This window comes from Adiantum capillus-veneris, chromosome 16, assembly GCF_014529385.1.
Source record: "Adiantum capillus-veneris isolate H3 chromosome 16, ASM1452938v2, whole genome shotgun sequence".
NCBI lineage: Eukaryota > Viridiplantae > Streptophyta > Polypodiopsida > Polypodiales > Pteridaceae > Adiantum > Adiantum capillus-veneris.
The window spans coordinates 43,059,561-43,078,778 of record NC_140946.1 but is presented as its reverse complement, the minus strand read 5'-3'; the positions used below and the strand labels follow the sequence as shown (position 1 = coordinate 43,078,778).

Here is a 19,218-nt window from a genome sequence, read left to right as displayed (position 1 = left end):
AATAGAGCAAGGGTAATCGCTAATTAATTATCTCAGTCATAGGTACAAGTTAAGGAAGGATAAATGTATCGGGAGCGACCTTGATTAAAGGTACAAGACAAAGGAGATGACCAAGAGCAATTATAGGAGTCTAAAACTAGAAAGTGAATGTGCTAAGTTCAAGTCATCAGAATAACTCTTTGGACTCTACGTATGAAGTCTCAAAAGCCGTATGGTAAAATTCTAACTTGCCACAAAAAGTCTAAATTTGCCAAGTTTTGGGAGTAGCTTGGCAGCACCTCCAAAGCACTAGGCTAAGGTTTTGCAAAGGAGGCGAAAGTTTCAAAGCCCAAAGGGTGAATTTTATTTTTACCAAAGTTTATCCTAATTTAGCAGGTCCTAAATTAGCCGGTAGATTGTAGCCCTAGGTCAGCTTCATAATCCTCCAAGGTTTGTACAAAGGTCTTGCATTTGAGCTAATTAATTAACAGGTGTTTATTGTTTTTATTAAATGAAAGAAAAAAAGTTAAAGACTAAGTTTAGCTCAACCCTTCCTCATTTAATAATTTGAGTATAGTCTTTGTTTACTAAGATTAGTTAAGCCACATGTCTAAAGTAACACACACTTGCTTTGTGCGAACTTAAGAAGTGTGTGTGAGTGTGTGCACTTGCGAAGAAGTGTCCAACAGAAGTGGGGGGCGAGTTCTAACATGCAAACACAAAAGGGGACAAGTGTTGGGCATGCTTGAGTTGCATTAGGAGGTGTTCCCACCTCATTGGTTAAGAGTGAAGCATTCTAATTAAAATCTAGTGCACACTTGCATAAGCTATATAAGAGGGGGCTCGTTACATTTTTGGGACTCTTGCTCCTCTCACACTCTCTCAAGTGCCCAAGACTGGCAAAGTAAGCTCTCTCTCTCTCTCTCTCTCTCTCTCTCTCTAGAGATAGACTCTATGCTCAAGCTCTTTGGCTATGGATGCAAATCCAAGCCAATGAAAGTTTCTTCTTTTCCATCTCTACTATGCTATGCTAAGAGCTTGACCATAAGCAAGCCTATTCAAAAAAATCCATTCTATTTCTTGAAAAGTACTTCTTTCCACCTTCATCTTCCTCTTTTCTCGCAGTTTCTTTCTCCCCACTAGGGTGTTTATGGTTTGGGAAGAGGGTTATACCATGGAATCTTGAAGACGCCATCTTTTTGATTCAAGCAAGGCTTCGCAAGAGCACAAACATGTATTGTAACAAAGCTCTCTTTTAAGAGGAGTATAATACAAGTCCTTTTGGGGGGGGGATCGACTCCAAGAAAATCCGGTCCTTATCGAGTTGTCAATCTTAAATGGTTATTCTCTTTGCATGGTTAAAGTGTTTTGAATGTGTGTTTGTGTAAAGAAATCAGCCCGGCACAACCTATGGTCTCCTTGCTATCCCTCTCTTAAAGGAAAACTCTCTCCTTTCATAGTTAATTTGTGCCGAATTTAAAAGTAAATATCTACTAACATAATATGGCAGAAGGGGGAGCCCTTTACACATGTCGCAATCTGCGACCGGAAGGCTAAAGTCCAAAACTAAAAAAAGACCCTTTGCACGCGATAAAGAGGGAGAGAGGGGGGGGGAGAGAGAGAGGCCGCCGAAGGCGGCCGGCCGTACTAGTTATATTTTATGACATTGGTATCAAAGCCAAGGTTTCTCTTTTCTTGCCTAAGAAGAGAGGTCCTTGAGTAATCTATGAAAGGTTGGAGTTGTTCACTGCAATAGGGTAAGTGAGACTAGGATTTATTAACTTGGTCGGTATGCATGTTTATAGGGTACGAGAGACACCATCGGGAACTATGGTCTTAATAGTAGAGTCTTTCAAAATTTGCCTACGGCTTAACCATTATTGAGCTATTAGCAAGCTTGATAGGAACCGGTGCCAACCTCGCACTTTTAAATCCACTCCACTTCTCTTTGCAATTAACAATATTCCAAACCACGGGTGTAGTTACTCGAGTGCTACAATTGAAAGAAGCGCCTTAGGCAACACCTCTTTACCCTACCTTCCCATTTGCAAAGCTCTTCCAGTTGTGGTATGTGCGTGCACGTGCCTCGAGATGCGTTCATGCATGTGTGTGTGTGTGTGTGTGAAGAGAGAGAGAGAGAGAGAGAGAGAGAGAGAGAGGGAGAGAGAGAGAGAGGTTGCATGAGCATCACATGCATAGTAAGTCCCACAAGCGGCACAAGAGAGAGAAAAAGAATAAGCAGAACTTTAGAGCCCCATCCCACCCATTGCTTATAGGGGATCGAGCGCATATTGCAGCCCGTCGCACCAAGTTCTGTAATGCAACACGACGTTCCACTGATCGTGGGTTGCTGCCAGCAAATAGTACGAGCGAGAGCTTTGTCCAATTCTTTGAAAAGGCTCTTACACCTCCAACTACCCATAAGCGTGCATCAAATACTGCATGTGCAACTTAAGCACCCAAAATTTTTACTATTTTCAAAAACTTTAGCGGGGCTACAATGCATACTGCAACCCCTACAAGCGCCATAACCAATCGGCGTGACCGTGTTGTTGGAAGTGCAACAACCCCTCTAGCCTCTGTGGCCACTAGGTGTGACGAGGCTCTAATCACCATATGAAACCAACGAAAGAGATCAAGGCCTCCCAATTTCCAAATTTCTCAAGAACTTGGAGACCCTGAGCACTAAAAGGTACGTGGTCTTTAATGAAGCCCCAACCATGGCATCCACGGCGCTGAACTCAAGACAAGAAGCACGAGATGCGCAAGCCTATTCGATTTCAAAAAAAGTAAACTAGGACAGATTTTGTGGGGCACACGTCGAAGTTTACTTATCAGACTTTTTTTTCTCCATGGGTTTCGCATCGGGCGCATGGACGAAGTGGTTACAGCTTTAGCCTCTCAAGGGGGAGGTCATGGGATCAAGCCTCGGGGACACAAATAGGCATCCCATTTTTTCTGAGCGTCCATGCTCCTTGGGATTCCCGCAGAGGATCAACGGTTGTTGATCCCATTAATGTGCACTGTGGAGACCTCGTCACTAAATGACACCTCCCCAGGGAGGTGGGATCAATGGCCCACAATAGGCGTCGCGAGGTGGGTGCAATCCGGGCTGTCCGATCGACATTTAAACTAGGTGTGAACTAAGCGTGAACTCGGAGATATGTGCACCACACCACATTTGGTGTGAACTCAGTGCGAACTCGGTGTGAACTAGGCGTGAACTAGGTGTAAACCTGTCCGCGACGCCGTGATCTATAAGTTTATCCCACACACATCTTTCAATGAGCGTGCGTTAGCTTAGTGGTTAGAGTCAATCCCGTGGAGGAGAGGGTAGTGGGTTAAAGTCATGGTTTCCAAAAAGTGGGAATCTTTTGCATTCCGTAGAAAATCCAACGGTCACGATCAACTGGTGATCATGAACCATTGATCCCACCTGCAAATGGAGGTGTCAATTAGTGATGAGGCTGTGGAGGCCTGGAGACATGCACACTCCTCTCTCTTGGGGTCGGGGGAGCCCTTTAAATAAGTCACGCCGACTCATGGATTTCCATTTTAAGAGTTAATGTCAGATTTCGCATATTTTGCATGCCCATTCTCTTTCTGACATTCTCCTTTAAGGTAGGAGCTCTTTCCTGTCAGAGCGTATCTTTCACGGCGTCTCGTTAAAGCCCTAGCCGAAAGATAGGTTATCCCTAATCCTCGCGGAGACCAGTGCAATGAACTTCTCTTCTGCTATGGCTGCTCTTCGCACATAACTAACGCTTGCCCTTGTAAACGATTTTCCTTCCATGTGCAATAACATGATTACATGATTAACCGGGGCAAAGCAGCGCTGGGCGCAAAAGATCAGCAGACTGGCACGCCCTCACACCATCAGAATGGAAATGACCAGTCAGTAGCAGACCGCCGGTTTCTGCGTGCTATTATCGAGCTGTTAATATGGACATTGCAGGTAACCGCTTCTCAATTGCTTGCAGTATTCGGTCAATGGACTTCGGCTATGGCTGCTCTTAGCACTTAAGTAACGCTTGCCCCCTCCATTCAGGAAACGATTCGCCTTCCATGTGCAATAACATGATTAACCACGGCAAATCAGCACTGGGTGCAAAAGACCAGCAGACTAGCACGCCCTCACACTATCAGAATGGAAGTGACCAGTCAGTCGCAGACCGCCGGCTTCTGCGTGCTCAATATCGAGCTGTTAAGATGGACATTGCAGGTAACCCCTTCTCAATTGCTTGCTGCATTTGGTTCAATGGTCTTTGTGCCTGTATCTCCAATGCTTCTTTTGTTTGGACAGAGCGCAAACTTGATGCTGATGGGTTTGATCACATTTTTAGCAATGTGGAGGACTTGTATAGTGGAGGTGAATGTTGAATGCCCGTTTTAGCAAAGAATTATAGGTGGCCATGACAAGTAGTGAATAAATTACATAGAGGGCTTTGAAGGTTGTTTTCACAGCACTTATACACGCTTGTTAGGTTGCAGTGTCTCGTCCCCGGGAACAAATTGCTGATGCAGAGGCTCTTTATGAGATGACAGCTTCATTATTAGCTTCGGTGAAGGACTTCAAGCATCGGCATGGTCCAACTGCGTCAGAGCTGGTTAACTCAATTGTCAGAAATTTTGGGACAGATGTGGTGCGAGCTGATGATGGCAATGAAACAGTCATTGACTGGGGAAGGCTTGGACATGAAGCATCTGCTATTTTTTCAGATGCTCCAGGGCTTACGACAATGTAAGTTTCTCATGAATCCCCCCCCCCCCCCCCCCCCCCCCCCCCCCCAACCACCACCCACACACACACACACACAACTCTACACAGAAAAGAAACTCACATGCACAGAGCTCCAACCACCACCGCGATCAAACCACCCAAGCAAAATTCGCAGAAAACCTTTCCTGCCCAAATTTTCTGATTTTTTTGTGCATCACGAACATACAGGATTGGCCCTATGGATAGTCAGCAAAAGCAAAGAAAAACACCCATTAGAAGGCCAAGAGACAGGTCTGCTGAAACTACTCGACCTGAGGAGGTACTTTCTCAGCAAAGTTACATGGGTTGATTGTATTTTCTTGCTTTGATTTTTATTTTGCTATGCACAGCTTAGGGATTCTACTGACAGTGAAACACTGACTGACAAAAACATGGAGACCATGTTCAAAATTTTAAAGCAACTGAGATTAGTTTACTTGGAGGAGCTTGTGTTGAACAGACGATCGTTTGCACAAACAGTGGAGAACATCTTTGCACTTTCTTTTCTGGTGAAAGATGGGCGGGCAGCGATTTCTATCAGGGATGGCCACCAGATTGTAGGTAAGGTATAGGATGTGATTTTCTGATTAAGCCTATCCTCTACGTCGTATCAATCTTCATCTTTGTTGTCTAAAACCACCCTTTATTGGTGAGATGAGGATCCTTGTTTTTGCTTGGCTTCGCTGGTTGTTAGTTCTGTTTGATGATTTCAATAGGGTGGTTGTTTTTTTGCAATCTAGTGCTTATTCTGATCATGATCTTAGTACATGTGTGCTACTGTTGGACTCTTGTGTCAAGGTATGCCCCTTGGTGGTTTGCTGAACTTTGCTTTTATTGTACTAGAAAGCAGATCTTTAACCAGAAAAACACAATCGATTGGTTTCTACATTGAAAGGACGGTAATCAATTTTGGAGATGCAGTCGTGATAAGCATGTGCAAGCATGCGCTGAAAAATGAATGAAGGGCTGAAGGATATCATATTCCCCACATTCTCCTATCAAAGTGCAGTGAAAGGTGTGGCGACAAAGAGAGAGAGAGAGAGAGAGAGAGAGAGAGAGAGAGAGAGAGAGAGAGAGAGAGAGAGAAGAAGAAGAAGAAGGATAGGAGTATTTTAACGTCGTGGGAAACTATCCCAAGAGACCTTAAAGATCTATCCGACGAGGAGAGTTGAACTCAAGACCTCTTATTCAAGAGGGAAATGGCATAACCAATCTACCACACTTTGGTGATAGAAAGGTTATACCATTTTCCTCCTTTTATTAGCACACACCCACACCCACACACACACACCCGTGAAGAAGAGTATTTTAACGTAGTGGGAAACTATCCCAAGAGACCTTAAAGATCTATTCGACGAGGAGAGTTGAACTCAAGACTTGTTATTCAAGAGGGAAATGGCATAACCAATCTACCACACTTGGGTGATAGAAAGGTTAAACCATTTTCCTCCTTTTATTAGCGCGTGCGCACAGACACACCCACACACACCTGTGACGAAGAGTATTTTAACGTCGTGGGAAACTATTTCAAGAGACCTTAAAGCATAGTTACCCGGAACGCGGAACGGGAATGGCAACGGGATCCCCGCAGAACGGGGGAACGGTTAGGGGTCCGGAACGGGAACGTCGCGGAACGGGAGGTATAAAAAACACCCAAATAGTGCAATTTTTAGCTCCTTGTGTTAAAATACAAGGAGTATTAGAGTGCTTTGACTCTAATACTCACAAAAAATTCGTTTTGAAGACCATTCAACCTTGCTATGACTAGATGATGTGAGAGAGAGAGAGAGAGAGAGAGGGAAAGGAAGAGAGCTTGAAGGCTTGAAGCCTTGAGCCTTGAGCCTTGAGAGAGTGAGTCTTGAGAGGGAGAGATCTTGAGAGTGAGAGGGAGAGAGCTTGAGCCTTGAGGATTAGCTTGTGAAGAGAAAGGGGGAGGGGGGTGCATTTTATAAGTCCTTGAGGCTTTGCACACTTTCAAAAGAAGCCCAAACATTTACTTCAATTTTTTCAATTTTTGCCAAATTTGTTTGTAGCCGTTGGCCGTTCCAAGGGCATTCCGGAACGGTCCAGGGGCGTTTCGGAACGTTCCGGAACGGCCGTTACGGTTTGCATTGGCCACCCGGAACGTCAGACATTCCGGGACGTTCCGGAACGTTCGGGAAGGGAACTGCCCCCCGGAACGCTGGAACGGGGGCTAGGGGGCGTTCCCCGGTAACTATGCCTTAAAGATCTATCCGACGAGGAGAGTTGAACTCAAGACCTCTGAGTCAAGAGGGAAATGGCATAACCAATCTACCACTCTTGGGTGATAGAAAGGTTATACCATTTTCCTCCTTTTATTAGCGCGCACCCCCCCGCCACACACACCTGTGATGAAGAGTATTTTAACGTCGTGGAAAGTATCCCTAGAGACCTTAAAGATCTATCCGACGAGGAGAGTTGAACTCAAGACCTCTTATGCAAGAGGGAAATGGCATAACCAATCTACTACAATTGGGTGATTAAAAGGTTATACCATTTTTCACCTTTTATTAGCGCGCACACACACATCCTCCCAGCCCCCCCGCGTGAAGAAGAGTATTTTAACGTCGAGGGAAACTATCCCAAGAGACCTTAAAGATCTATTTGACGAGAGAGAGAGAGAGAGAGAGAGAGAGAGAGAGAGAGAGAGAGAGAGAGAGAGAGAGAGAGAGAGAGAGAGTGAGTGTATAACCGGCCTATACAACGTAGAGGGCGGTACTATTTCAATTACCTGTTAACTTTACACAGAGCACTAAAAAGGGAAGAGAACACAGTTGCGTCTAGCGACTAGAATGTCACTGCGCACGCGAGACCGACACCTTGTAGGCAACACAGTTGCGTCCAACGACTAGAATGTCACTGTGCACACGAGACCGACACCTTATAGGCCCCAAAGACTGGCGCCCCTTTCGGTATTTCTTTATTCAAATTATAGTAGACGATCCGACCACTTAGCACAAGCTTTCACAAAGCTGTCCAAACCTGGCAAGGGCTGAAAACGCAGGTTTTCGACCGGATTTCGGCAGCATAACGGCGCAAAAACTCTTGTAGGTCAAAAACACATGGCTAGGACGGATTCCCTTGCTATCTGGAAGCTTTCTGGTGAGCTGTCACAGAAATTCAGCGGGCTGTAATTCTCTGTTTTTCGTTGCCGGGTGCCCAAAAGCTTGTACACGCATCCCAAGGCTCTCACGAGGCTCCCCCGGTGTTCCCTTGCAGTTTAGGTGCGAAACCCTAAACCTGCAGAAAAACACAGCAGGCTGTAATTCGCTGTTTCGGATCGTTTTTAGCGGGCGAACATGCCTACGTGTGTCCCCAGGGCTCCCGCACACAATGGGATAGTTCCCCTGTGAATTGGACGAGTTTTCACGCGAGAAAACTCTCTAAACTCGCAATCTTTCGTGATGGAATTGTGCTTACCTGTGGGGGATTAGCAATTAGCTAATCCGGTTCCTGTTCAGAAGGCTCTTGCCTTAGCAAACGCGCATAAACCCCCAGAACTGTACATGTTCATCTGAGTAGCCCATCTAGTGGGGCATTACCATGTGCGCCAAAAGGGAGAGAGAGATGCACGAGAGCAAATCATCGCGCTACATGAGACAGAGGAGAAGGCAAGCTTTCCATTAAAGCTGTAGACCCCATTAAAGCTGTAGACCTGCACCCACTACTCACACTCACACACACACACACACACACACACACACTGTAGGTCCCTTGTGATAAAAAATCAGCCCCTCTCAAATTGGGCGCCTCCTCTTGCTGAGGTGTCTTGCAGATCAACCTCCTCCTGCCAAGTGTCCAGTTTGCCCCTTTGAGTTAATTCCCTAGTTCCCACTCACTTATAAAGTTGTAAGTGACTTTCCGAGTGGCCCAGATTTCATTTGGCGGGCACAGGCTTCCATACTCATCAGAATTCAGTGCTAATTGGCCCGACCAGTCCCCGACTGACCGACCCAGACTCCCGATGTGAGAAACCTATTCGGCCGCAGCCGTTTCACACTGGCCATGCAATGTCCACGTGCACCTTTTCAAGGGTCTCGGGGAAACAAGTAAAAATAAAAATATCTAGTACTTATTTATTGAAGGCAACAAGAAAAAACACCTCCTGGTGACACACCCCACCCTTGAAATACTGCAAGCGACCTCGCTTGCATGCCAATAATACATGCCAATATCTCCCGATATCACATATATTCTATGATGGGAATCCAAGATATACATGCTTCCGGAAATGTAGCGTTGGACGATTAAACAATCCCACCAACCTGGCTACGACACATATATCAAGCATAGAAGTCTTCTAGTGTACTCTCAAGCACAAACTTCTCTAGCTAAATTTTGTATGAAAAGAGTAGATACAATTGCTTAACTACTCTCTTGAGCATCATGAACCATGCTGTTGCCTTGCTCCAGAAAAGGCTACATCAAGTCACTGTGGGTTCCATCTGAAAGGCTTCAAGATACAATTGCAATAGCTGAGGTGAATCAACCAATTTAGACTCTTCCATCCATTTGGCATCCAACGATGGATAGTTCTTGACAGGGTTGTTTTTGTACGTACGTCCGGATGCATTCAGTACCGTACCGTACTTTCGTACGGAATTCGTACGAATGGTATTCTATACGTGCAGGGCATTAAAAAAAATAATTTCGGCCGTCGGTTCCTTATCCGCCTAGTCGGACTGTTTGGGCGAGTCTTTTTATAAGCCAACCTATGCTATACCTCTAATTACCACAACAGAGTAGCAAAAAACAGTCTCTGGAGTCTGCACAGTGTCTGCACAGAGACCAAGGAAGGGTGGAACGTCACCGATAAGGTTCTTTCTCCTTCCCTCCCTCCCTCCCTCCCTTCCTTCCTCCCTCCCTCCCTCCCTTTGTGTTTGGAGTCTGCAAGCCTCAAGGAGGCACTCTAGAGTCCCGACCTCGCGAAAGATTGTAAGTTTTGTATTCAACTTTGAAGTGTGCATTGATTATGTTGCATAGTTATCATGCCCCGTCGACCTAATCCTCTTTGGGCCGAGCACACCAATGTCCTGAGAGTTGTCAACACAGGAGGCCAAGCAGGTTTAGGGACTCGCACTTGGGTGTGCAAGTACTGCGGAGAGCAGATGACCAGTACAATTACCAGGGTTTTGAAGCACCTCACTGGTACTGGCACCACTGAACATTGTGGGGGTTGTGAGGCTATCCCGCAAGCATTGAGGGATGCCTTGATTTTGGAGCATTTTCCTCCAGGATCTATTGCATCGTCACAGTCAGGGGCAGCACATGCGGATGCCTTGCAGGATGCATTACTTGGACATTTGCAGGCATTAGTAGAAAGAGAGCTCGTGTTTCACAGGCTTAGGATGAGGGTGCTAGTGCTTTAGCAGCAAGTGCAGGTGGGGTTGAGGGTGTACGTGGCCCAAGGCAAACCACATTGCCATCACGTGTACACAGTGATTCATGGATAAAAGAGCGACAGAAAGTTGCAGAGATGGAGATTGCGCGGACTCTCATAGAGTGCAACATTGCATTCAATGTGTTGAAGACTGATCAATGGAAGAGGATGGTGAGAGCTATTGCACAGGTTGGTGCTACAGATTCCTGGAATGGTCTTGACTACCAAAAGATGCGCACGACCATGCTTGACGACCAAAAAGAGACCATAGACCGAGCATCGACTCCAGTGAAGGTTGGGTGGCAACAATTTGGATGCACTATTCTTTCTGATGGGTGGAGTGACACGCGGAGGCGCCACATTATCAATATCCTTGTTTCCTCCTGCTTGGGCACATACTTCTTACGAGCCGTGGATGCAGCTGGAGAACGCATTTCTGCGGCATTCATCTTCAAACATATTCGCCAGGCCATCAAGGAGGTTGGGGAGAAGAACGTCGTGCAGGTAGATACTGATTCCTGACCATGTGGCATGCACATTTGAATTTTGCATACATTGTCCAACGTAATAATGTCCACACTTCATTTAATATCTTGTCATGACTCATTGTAGGTGGTCACTGATAATGCCTCCAATTGCAAGGCCATGGGGGATATGGTGGAGGCTGAGTTCAAGCACATTGTGTGGACACCATGTGCTGCACATTGCCTAGACCTTCTGATGGAGGACATAGGCAAAGTTGAACAAACTTCTCTGGGTGCAGCCTACAGTGTCTGATGCGTCCAAGCTTACCACTTTTTTCCGCAAAAAACACGAGGCCTTGGCAATCCTCAGGAGCCACAGCACAGTAGACATGGTGCGTCCCTCGAAGACCAGATTTGCATACATGTGTCTGGTGCTTCAGAGGCTGTTCAGATTGAGAGATCCATTGTTGCAGACAGTTGTGGATCCAAAGTGGAGATTGATGCACCACGCTCAATCAGAGGCGACCAAGTACATTCAAAGAAAGGTTCTTGATGAGACCTTCTAGACACAGGTGCAGTCCTTGGCAGTGGCTCTACAGCCATTGTATGTACTACTACGGGTCACAGACATGGAGGGCTCTACACTTGGGTTGGTGTATCATCTGTTTATGCAGATGAAGACACACATTTTTGGATGTACCTCATTGACACATGATCGGTAAGTACAAACTACAAAGTGCTCTAATGTCCTCATGTGACATGTCTATTTATAATTTTTCAAAAGACATACTTACTGTGACTATTTTGTTTGCAGTCGTGATGATATTTTGGCTATTGTAGAGTCTCTATGGCAGTTCATGCGTTGTCCCATCCATGGGATGGTTGCAGTTCTCCATCCTCTCTACAAGAGCCAAGAATTGTTTGAGGAGGCTTCATTGCTCACACTACGCTCTGAATATCTGAACATTATATATGATGAGGATGAGCAATTGATTCTGGATTCAGAGATGAGTAGCTACATGAACAGTTTAGGACCACCTGTGTGCGGTCCCTAGCATTGAGAAAGGAAGCTACCAAGCTTCCTTTAACATGGTGGCAGAACTATGGATGCCAGGGCCTTCCCAAGTTGTGCCACCTTGCATTGCGCATCCTTTCTCAGGTGAATATTGAAGTCTGAATTATAATTTATAATTATTGAATGATGAATCTATATTGTAACACGTGACACTTCTGACCCATGAGTGTTCGCTATTTGAATTGCTGTAGGATTGCTCAGCTGCATGCGAGCGCAATTGGAGTGCATACTCTCTTATTCACACGAAGATCCGCAATCGTCTTAGCACCAAGCAGTTAAGAGAGACTGGTTTATTGCCGTGCTAACATGCGGCTTGTGCGTAGCTTTCATGCCTTGGGGACACCCAAGCAGGTGAGATTTACATGCACATTTATGAAAACAAGTCAATGATCAAAAGACAGTGTTGAATCATGGACTATGTTTTAGCTTTTGTCTTGTCATTGTAGGTGGATCCCACAGAGTTGAAGATGGTGGTAGATCCTACTGCGGAGGAGGTCGATGCATGGATTAGAGATGAGCAGGAGGAGATCCTTCGAGAGTTGCACAGGGAGCTAGAGAGCGTGGATCGCCGGGTCACTAGATCTCGCTCTCGAGCTTACAGTATTCCTCTTCGCATTGCTGCTGCAGATCCAGAGGTTGCACACAGAGAGAGCATTCGCAGAGGAAAGTTACCCATTCGGCCTGCTCGTAGACGAGCCAATGAGGCTGTTCGACTCATCCACACCCAGAGTTCAGAGGCTGATGATCCAGATGAGGGTGATGCACCCCTAGCATCTGTGCCAGAGGAGAGAGAGCCCGATTATGATGATGAGGGCAATGTTTTGACAGATGGAGACATGCTCTCTAAGTCTTCATCAGCCTCTGATGATGATTTTGAGTAGTAGTGATTGCCCAGTGCTTTGGGTCTTGGGTCTTGGGACTTGGACATTTGTCATGACTCATTTATGCTTTTTATTTTGTTGCTTGAGCCACCTAGACTCTTTATTGAGTGACTATGTTATTGTATCAGGATTCAGCATTCAGTTATGTACTTTTGACTTACACTATGCCATGTGGTCTGGACTCGATTCTAGCAGTTACTTAACTTGTGGGGTGATTTTAAGTGTTTTTTAAAAGTTGTGGCTATGTTTAAGTATTGTGCAGTGTTTTTAAACTAGATAGGTTGTATATAAATTTGAAATTCTTTGTATTTTTAGCTTTTAAAAAATATACTACGAATTTACCTTATGGCCCAATCCATACGGTACAACGTACAGTACATACCGAACACGTACCGAATACTACGTACCTTACAACCTTGGTTCTTGAACTTCACCAAATAGCGTCTTGCAACCTTTCCTCTAACCTTTCTTTCTTTATGTGCCAATATCTGTTAAGGAACAAGGATTTCATCCAATTCTTCCACTTCGGGTTGTTCCTCATCAAGCATATTCTCTGGCACATCACCAACAAAGGGTCTTAGAAGGCTGGCATGAAAAGCATTATGTATTTTCCAGCCTTCTGAACCTGTAAGCTACATCATTGATCTTTTCTGAAATCTGAAAAGGACCATAATATCGCATACTGAGCTTAGGAAACAAATGTTCCTTGCCTTTCCTTTTCCTTAACCTGGCTTTTCCAAAGCGCAAAAGCACCCAATCACCAAGTGAAAATACAAGTTCACGGCGGTGACAATCAACAGCTTTCTTTTGCTTAGCCTGAGTCTTCTCAAGAGCAATCTTTATCTTCCTGTATGTTTCATCCATATCTTGCACATACTTGTCTGCTTCAAAAATCTTGTCCTTAGTCTGCAAAATGGGCGGGACTTTCTTTACTCCTTCCACTATCTCAAATGGTGCCTTACCTATTGACGTATGCACAGTGTTATTGTAAGCATATTCAACCAATGGAAGATGGTGTTCCCAAGTTGCCTTGTGCTCTGACACATAACATTTGAGCAGGTCCAGGACAGTAGAATTTACCTCTTCTGACTGTCCATCAGTTTGCGGATGAAACAAAGAAGAGAACTTTAGCGTAGTGCCCATGTCCTCAAACAATGCCTTCCAGAAAAGACTCGTCATACGTGGATCCCTGTCACTGACAATTGGCTGAGGCATCCTGTGATTTTTAAAGATATTGCTCATGAATATCTTGACCATGTGTTCTAGCTTTATCTTCTTCCTCACAGGAATGAAATGGGCCTGCTTATTGAACCTACAAATGATAGTCCAAATCCCATCATTGCCTGTTTGCGTCCTTGGAAGATCAAAGATAAAGTCCATTGCTATGCTTTCCCATGGCCTATCAGGGATCGGCAATGGCTGCAACAATCCCGGTTGCTTTTGCCTGTCAAATTTGACTTTTTGGCAAACTAAGCATGATCTTACAAATGTGTCAACATCTTGACGCAAAGCTGGCCAATAGAAGAATGCCTCAACCCCTTTCACTGTCGCATCAATTCCACGATGTCCAGCATAAGGTGGAGCGTGACTTTCCATCAAAATTTTTAGCCGTAACTGTTTTCTAACGCATAACTTTCCATGCATCATGAGAAAGTCATTCTTAAGCATATAGTGCTCATGATGTTGCCCATCAACAAGCTGGTCATAAATCCTTGCAAAATCTGAATCTTTAGCATATTGTGTCTTCATTTCGTATAGTTCACAATGGTACGGGATTGACACTGTTGAAATTTGGGGCTTTCGTGACAATGCATCAGCCACCTCGTTCTTTTTCCCTTGCACATGCACAGTTTGAAAATGGAACATTGACAAGAGGTTTGCCCATCGCATGTGCTTCTCAGACAACTTCGTTTGTGTGAGAAAATATCGCAAGGTTTGATGATCTGTTTGGACAACAAAATCAGCCCCTAGCAGATAGTGTTTCCAACTAGTGAGTGTATGAATTACTGCCAACAATTCTTTCTCATAGACTTGCAAGTTTCTTTCAGTCTTCAAAAGAATTCTGCTCTCATATGCGATTACTCGGCCATTCTGCATTAGAACTGCACCAAGACTATGGCCACATGCATCACATTGAACCACAAAAGGTTTCGAAAGATTTGGCAGAATGATTACCGGATCTGAAGTCAGCTTCTCTTTTAAGTGTTTGAAAGCTAAAATTTCCTTGGCTGTCCACTTGAAAGTAACTCCTTTTCCTTGCAGTGCATGGAGTGGAGAAGCAATCTCAACAAAATTTCGGATGAACCTCCTGTAGTAGGAAAATAGCCTAGAAAGCTTTGAATGTCATGTACGGACTTCAAGTCTGGCCATGACCTAATTGCTTCCACTTTAACGGGATCAATGTGTACCCCATCCTTTGAAACAATGTGCCCAAGGAAGTGAATTTCTTGCAAAAAGAATTCACTCTTCTTCGCATTTATGAGTAGCCTGTTCTTACGTAACTCATTGAAAACTGCAGTCAAGTGATCCTTATGCTCCTCTTCAGACTTCGAGTAGACAATCATGTCATCAAAGAAGGCACCCACGAAGTTTCTATGTGGTCTAAAAATTCTGTCCATCATTCTATTAAACGTGGCAGGAGCATTTGTGAGACCAAATGGCATGACAAGAAACTCATAGAGACCAAATGTTGTCTTGAACGCAGTCTTATGGACATCTTCTGGCCTAGTGCATATTTGATGGTAACCAATCTTTAGGTCTATCCTTGTAAACAATGATGCTCCCTCAAGCCGATCAAGAATGTCATCTATCCTCGGTACGGGGAACCTGTTCTTGATGGTATTCTTATTCAAGGCGCGATAGTCAATGCACATGCGCCATGAACCATCCTTCTTTTGCACTAAGAGTACAGCCGAACAAAAAGGGGATGAATTGGGCTGAATCAGCCCCTTCTCTAAAAGCTCGTTGACCTGACTCATAATCTCTTTCTGCTGGGCTGCACTAACCCTGTATGGTGGTCTATTCGGTGGACTAGAACCTGGCACAAGATCTATAATATGATCCTCAGGTCTCAGGAGGTAACTGGGACAAGATCTATAGTATGATCCTCAGGTCTCAGGAGGTAACTCCCCTGGCAAAGAGTCCGAAAAACAATCACTGAAACCACTCAAAACAGTTGACCTGTCTTTATCTAAGGTAGACAAATTAGATACAACTTCAGGTACTTCTTTTGCAAAGATCAAGTACGCAGAAAGATGATTCTTTATTACAGATGAAATAGTAGAAGCAGAAACAACTGGAATAGACTCGCCTTTAAGCTTTACATCAAGGACATGAGTCTTTCCTCTATGTACAAGGGTAATCTTTTTGTTGTAAGTATCCACCATAGCATGCAACCTGTAACACCATGGGATACCCTCAAGTGGCATAATATGAAATTCTTCCGCATCCACATAGCTCTGAATGTGTAGACGAAGCTTCCCCAAAATGGGAGTAACAGGCTTTGAATGACTTGGGCATACCAAACCTGCTTCCCCTGTCATACCCATCTCCTCTGCACGAATGCCCAACTTTGATGCCAATTCTGGTGATATGAAATTTGCACGGACTCGTGGATCAAAGAAAACAAGCATTGTCTGGTCTCTAACTTTGCCCCAAGCTCTGCACAGCTCCGTGGCATTTGTGTTTGGCTGGTCTCCAACCAAATCTGGAACAAGTCTTGCACCTAGTTTGACTTGTCATCCTTATCCTGTGACTTCTTCTGTGGGCATTCATTTGCAAAATGTCCTTCCTGTTCACAAATATAGCATTTCTTGGCTTCCCTAAGAGCTTTCCTCTCTTCAAAAGTTTTGCCAGAAAAATGCCTTTTTTGTCCTTGTCCTCGTCCCGAAGAAGATTTAGACTGCGTCTTGGACGTATCAGCTTCTTCAGTGGAGGGCTTCTTTGTGGGAGGCTCAAAAGGCTTTGCTGCAACATTGCCCTTGGCTGAAAACTGTTTGCCCTTGGACCCTTTCTTGTGGCTATTAAATCCTTGGAATCTCCCTTCGACAGATTGCTGGCCACTCTTGCATTCTCTATCAACTGAAACATATTCATGACAGTAGTCTTTGTGCAGTAGTCCCTGATTTTCTTGGCAATCCGCAACAGTACTTCTCAATCTGTTTTGACAATGGCACAAACCTGTAAGAGGTGACTGGCAACAGTGCGGCCCAAAATTGGTTATTGTACTCTTCCAGATTCGCACATTGTTTAGCATTCAACTCGTGCCATTCTGTCATCACATCCACTTCAAAAGTGTTTGTCAACCATGCAGGCGCAAAAAGCTGTTTGAATTGGACCCACGTTGTTGGGGCTTGACCCTGGTTCAACAATGCGGTCCACCATTGAAGCGCATTCCCTTTCAAGAAAGTGGCAGCCTTGCGTATCTTTGAAGATTCCGTGAAGTTTCCTCCAGCATAAGCTTCATCGAACTGTTGTATGAAGCACCCACTATTGGGCACTGACGACGTTAGTGGGGATGTCGTGGTATTTAGTCAGTACTATGCATGATGGAGCTGATGGTTATATTGTCTTGTGGGTGATTACCATGGGTCTATACCTTGCACTTTCCTTTAAGGGTGAATCTGGGCTTATCCTGGATTCATCTAGGTATATATGTTGTATGAAGGTCAAGGCCTTCAATTGGTCCTCAGTTCCTCTGAAAGTTTCAAACTTCACTCCCTGCCCACCTTCCTTGTAATCCTTAAGTTGACTCAAAGGAGCTACATTATCATAAACAGGTGCCTGTAACAGTGGTGCTCCATGAGTGTTCATTCCAACACTCGCATCAACTGTTTTCCCTGTCATGTCTGCATTTTGTACGCATGGCTGCGAAAAACCAGCCATACCAAATTGTGTTCCAGGCACTCGAAACTGGCCATAGGCACCCTGAAAACCTGGTTGGACACCTATGTTCGCATACATAGGGTTACCCATGCCTGTTTGCATTGTCCCGAACACATTCCCTTGCATAAAACCTGTGGAAGGTCCAGCCATAGCTTGAAATACTGAACCACCTCCAAAATAACCAGGATAAGTATTAGGTAATGGAAGGGTCTGACGCTAAGCCTGTTCATTGCTCCCTTGACCATTCACAAACGGTTCCTGTCCAACTAAAGCAAGTTCCTTTGGATCATTGGACACCGCTATTTGCTCAACCACATGGGCTTTCCCTCGAGCATCATGAGTCCTCTGCGCATTGGAAATCTCCTTTTCCTGCGCAACGGCTCAGTCATGCCCTGTGTAGGAGGCTGAAAACCCTGTGTCGGAGCCTGTAAGAACTCTTGCATCCTTGGGTTGTTAGCCAACTGTTGAAACATGTCCATGCAGAAACCCAGTTGAGTTCTAAACAACCTGTTCTCTTCTTGAAGAGTTGAAGGAATTTTCTCTGTGCCATGTGAGGAAGATCCCTCTCCAGGTACTTTGTCTCTCTTCTCTGCCATATCGACAAGCTCTGTGTTGCTTTCACCCACAACAATCCACGTTGCACTTTTTGAAGAAAAAGTGACTATCCCGTCGATGGAACCATATAACCGGCCTATACAACGTAGAGGGCGGTACTATTTCAATTACCTGTTAACTTTACACAGAGCACTGAGAAGGGAAGAGAACACAGTTGCATCCAGCGACTAGAATGTCATTGCGCCCACGAGACCGACACCCTGTAGGCCCCAAAGACTGGCGCCCCTTTCGGTATTTCTTCATTCAAATTATAGTAGACGATCCGACCACTTAGCACAAGCTTTCACAAAGCTGTCCAAACCTGGCGAGGGCTGAAAACGCAGGTTTTCGACTGGATTTCAGCAGCATAACGGCGCAAAAACCCCTGAAGGTCAAAAACACCTGGCTAGGACAGATTCCCTCCCTATCTGGAAGCTTTCTGGTGAGCTGTCACAGAAATTCAGCGGGCTGTAATTCTCTGTTTTTCACTGCCGGGTGCCCAAAAGCCTGTACATGCATCCCAAGGCTCTCACGAGGCTGCCCTGGTGTTCCCTTGCAGTTTAGGTGCGAAACCCTAAACCTGCAGAAAAACACAGCAGGCTGTAATTTGCTGTTTCGGATCGTTTTTAGCGGAGCGAACATGCCTACGCGTGTCCCCAGGGCTCCCGCACACAATGGGACAGTTCCCCCTGTGAATTGGACGAGTTTTCATGCGAGAGAACTCTCCAAACTCGCAATCTTTCGCGATGGAACTGTGCGTACGTGTGGGGGATTAGCAATTAGCTAATCCGGTTCCTGTTTCGAAGGCTCTTGCCTTAGCAAACGCGCATAAACCCCCAGAACTGTACATGTTCATCTGAGTAGCCCATCTAGTGGGGCATTACCATACTTGCCAAAGGGGAGAGAGAGATGCACGAGAGCAAATCATCGTGCTACATGAGACAGAGGAGAAGGCAAGCTTTCCATTAAAGCTGTAGACTTGCACCCACTACTCACACACACACACACTGTAGGTCCCTTGTGATAAAAAATCAGCCCCTCTCTCAAATTGGGCGCCTACTCTTGCTGAGGTGTCCTGCAGATTAACTTCCTCCTGCCAAGTGTCCAATTTGCCCCTTTGAGTTAATTCCCTAGTTCCCACTCACTTATAAAGTTGTAAGTGACTTTCCGAGTGGAGTGGC

At 45.2% G+C, this 19,218-nt stretch overlaps 2 protein-coding genes across 4 annotated transcripts in view; both read left to right on the top strand.

Moving 5' to 3' along the window:
• The first annotated feature begins 3,459 nt into the window (after positions 1–3,459).
• The window catches only part of LOC147438922 (non-structural maintenance of chromosomes element 4 homolog A-like), a 61,581-nt gene continuing 45,822 nt past the window's right edge, over positions 3,460–19,218 (top strand). Inside the window, exons 1-7 of one of the 3 annotated variants that reach the window (XR_015184537.1) lie at positions 3,460–3,934; positions 4,028–4,201; positions 4,283–4,348; positions 4,471–4,720; positions 4,928–5,018; positions 5,089–5,299; positions 5,582–5,753. Coding sequence is in view for 2 of the 3 variants with exons in the window: in XM_086484878.1 (XP_086341004.1) it covers positions 3,922–3,934; positions 4,028–4,201; positions 4,283–4,348; positions 4,471–4,720; positions 4,928–5,018; positions 5,089–5,299 (805 nt within the window). In the remaining variant the exon portion in view is untranslated. Of the gene's footprint in view, positions 3,935–4,027; positions 4,202–4,282; positions 4,349–4,463; positions 4,721–4,927; positions 5,019–5,088; positions 5,300–5,581; positions 5,754–19,218 lie in introns of all 3 variants that reach the window. The other 2 variants (XM_086484879.1, XM_086484878.1) reach the window with 2 other exon arrangements.
• Positions 5,773–13,134, top strand: LOC147438923 (uncharacterized). Its single transcript, XM_086484880.1, has 3 exons — positions 5,773–11,762; positions 11,870–12,029; positions 12,125–13,134. The coding sequence occupies exons 2-3, from the start codon at positions 11,985–11,987 to the stop codon at positions 12,557–12,559; spliced, it is 480 nt and encodes a 159-aa protein (XP_086341006.1). The 5' UTR covers positions 5,773–11,762; positions 11,870–11,984; the 3' UTR covers positions 12,560–13,134.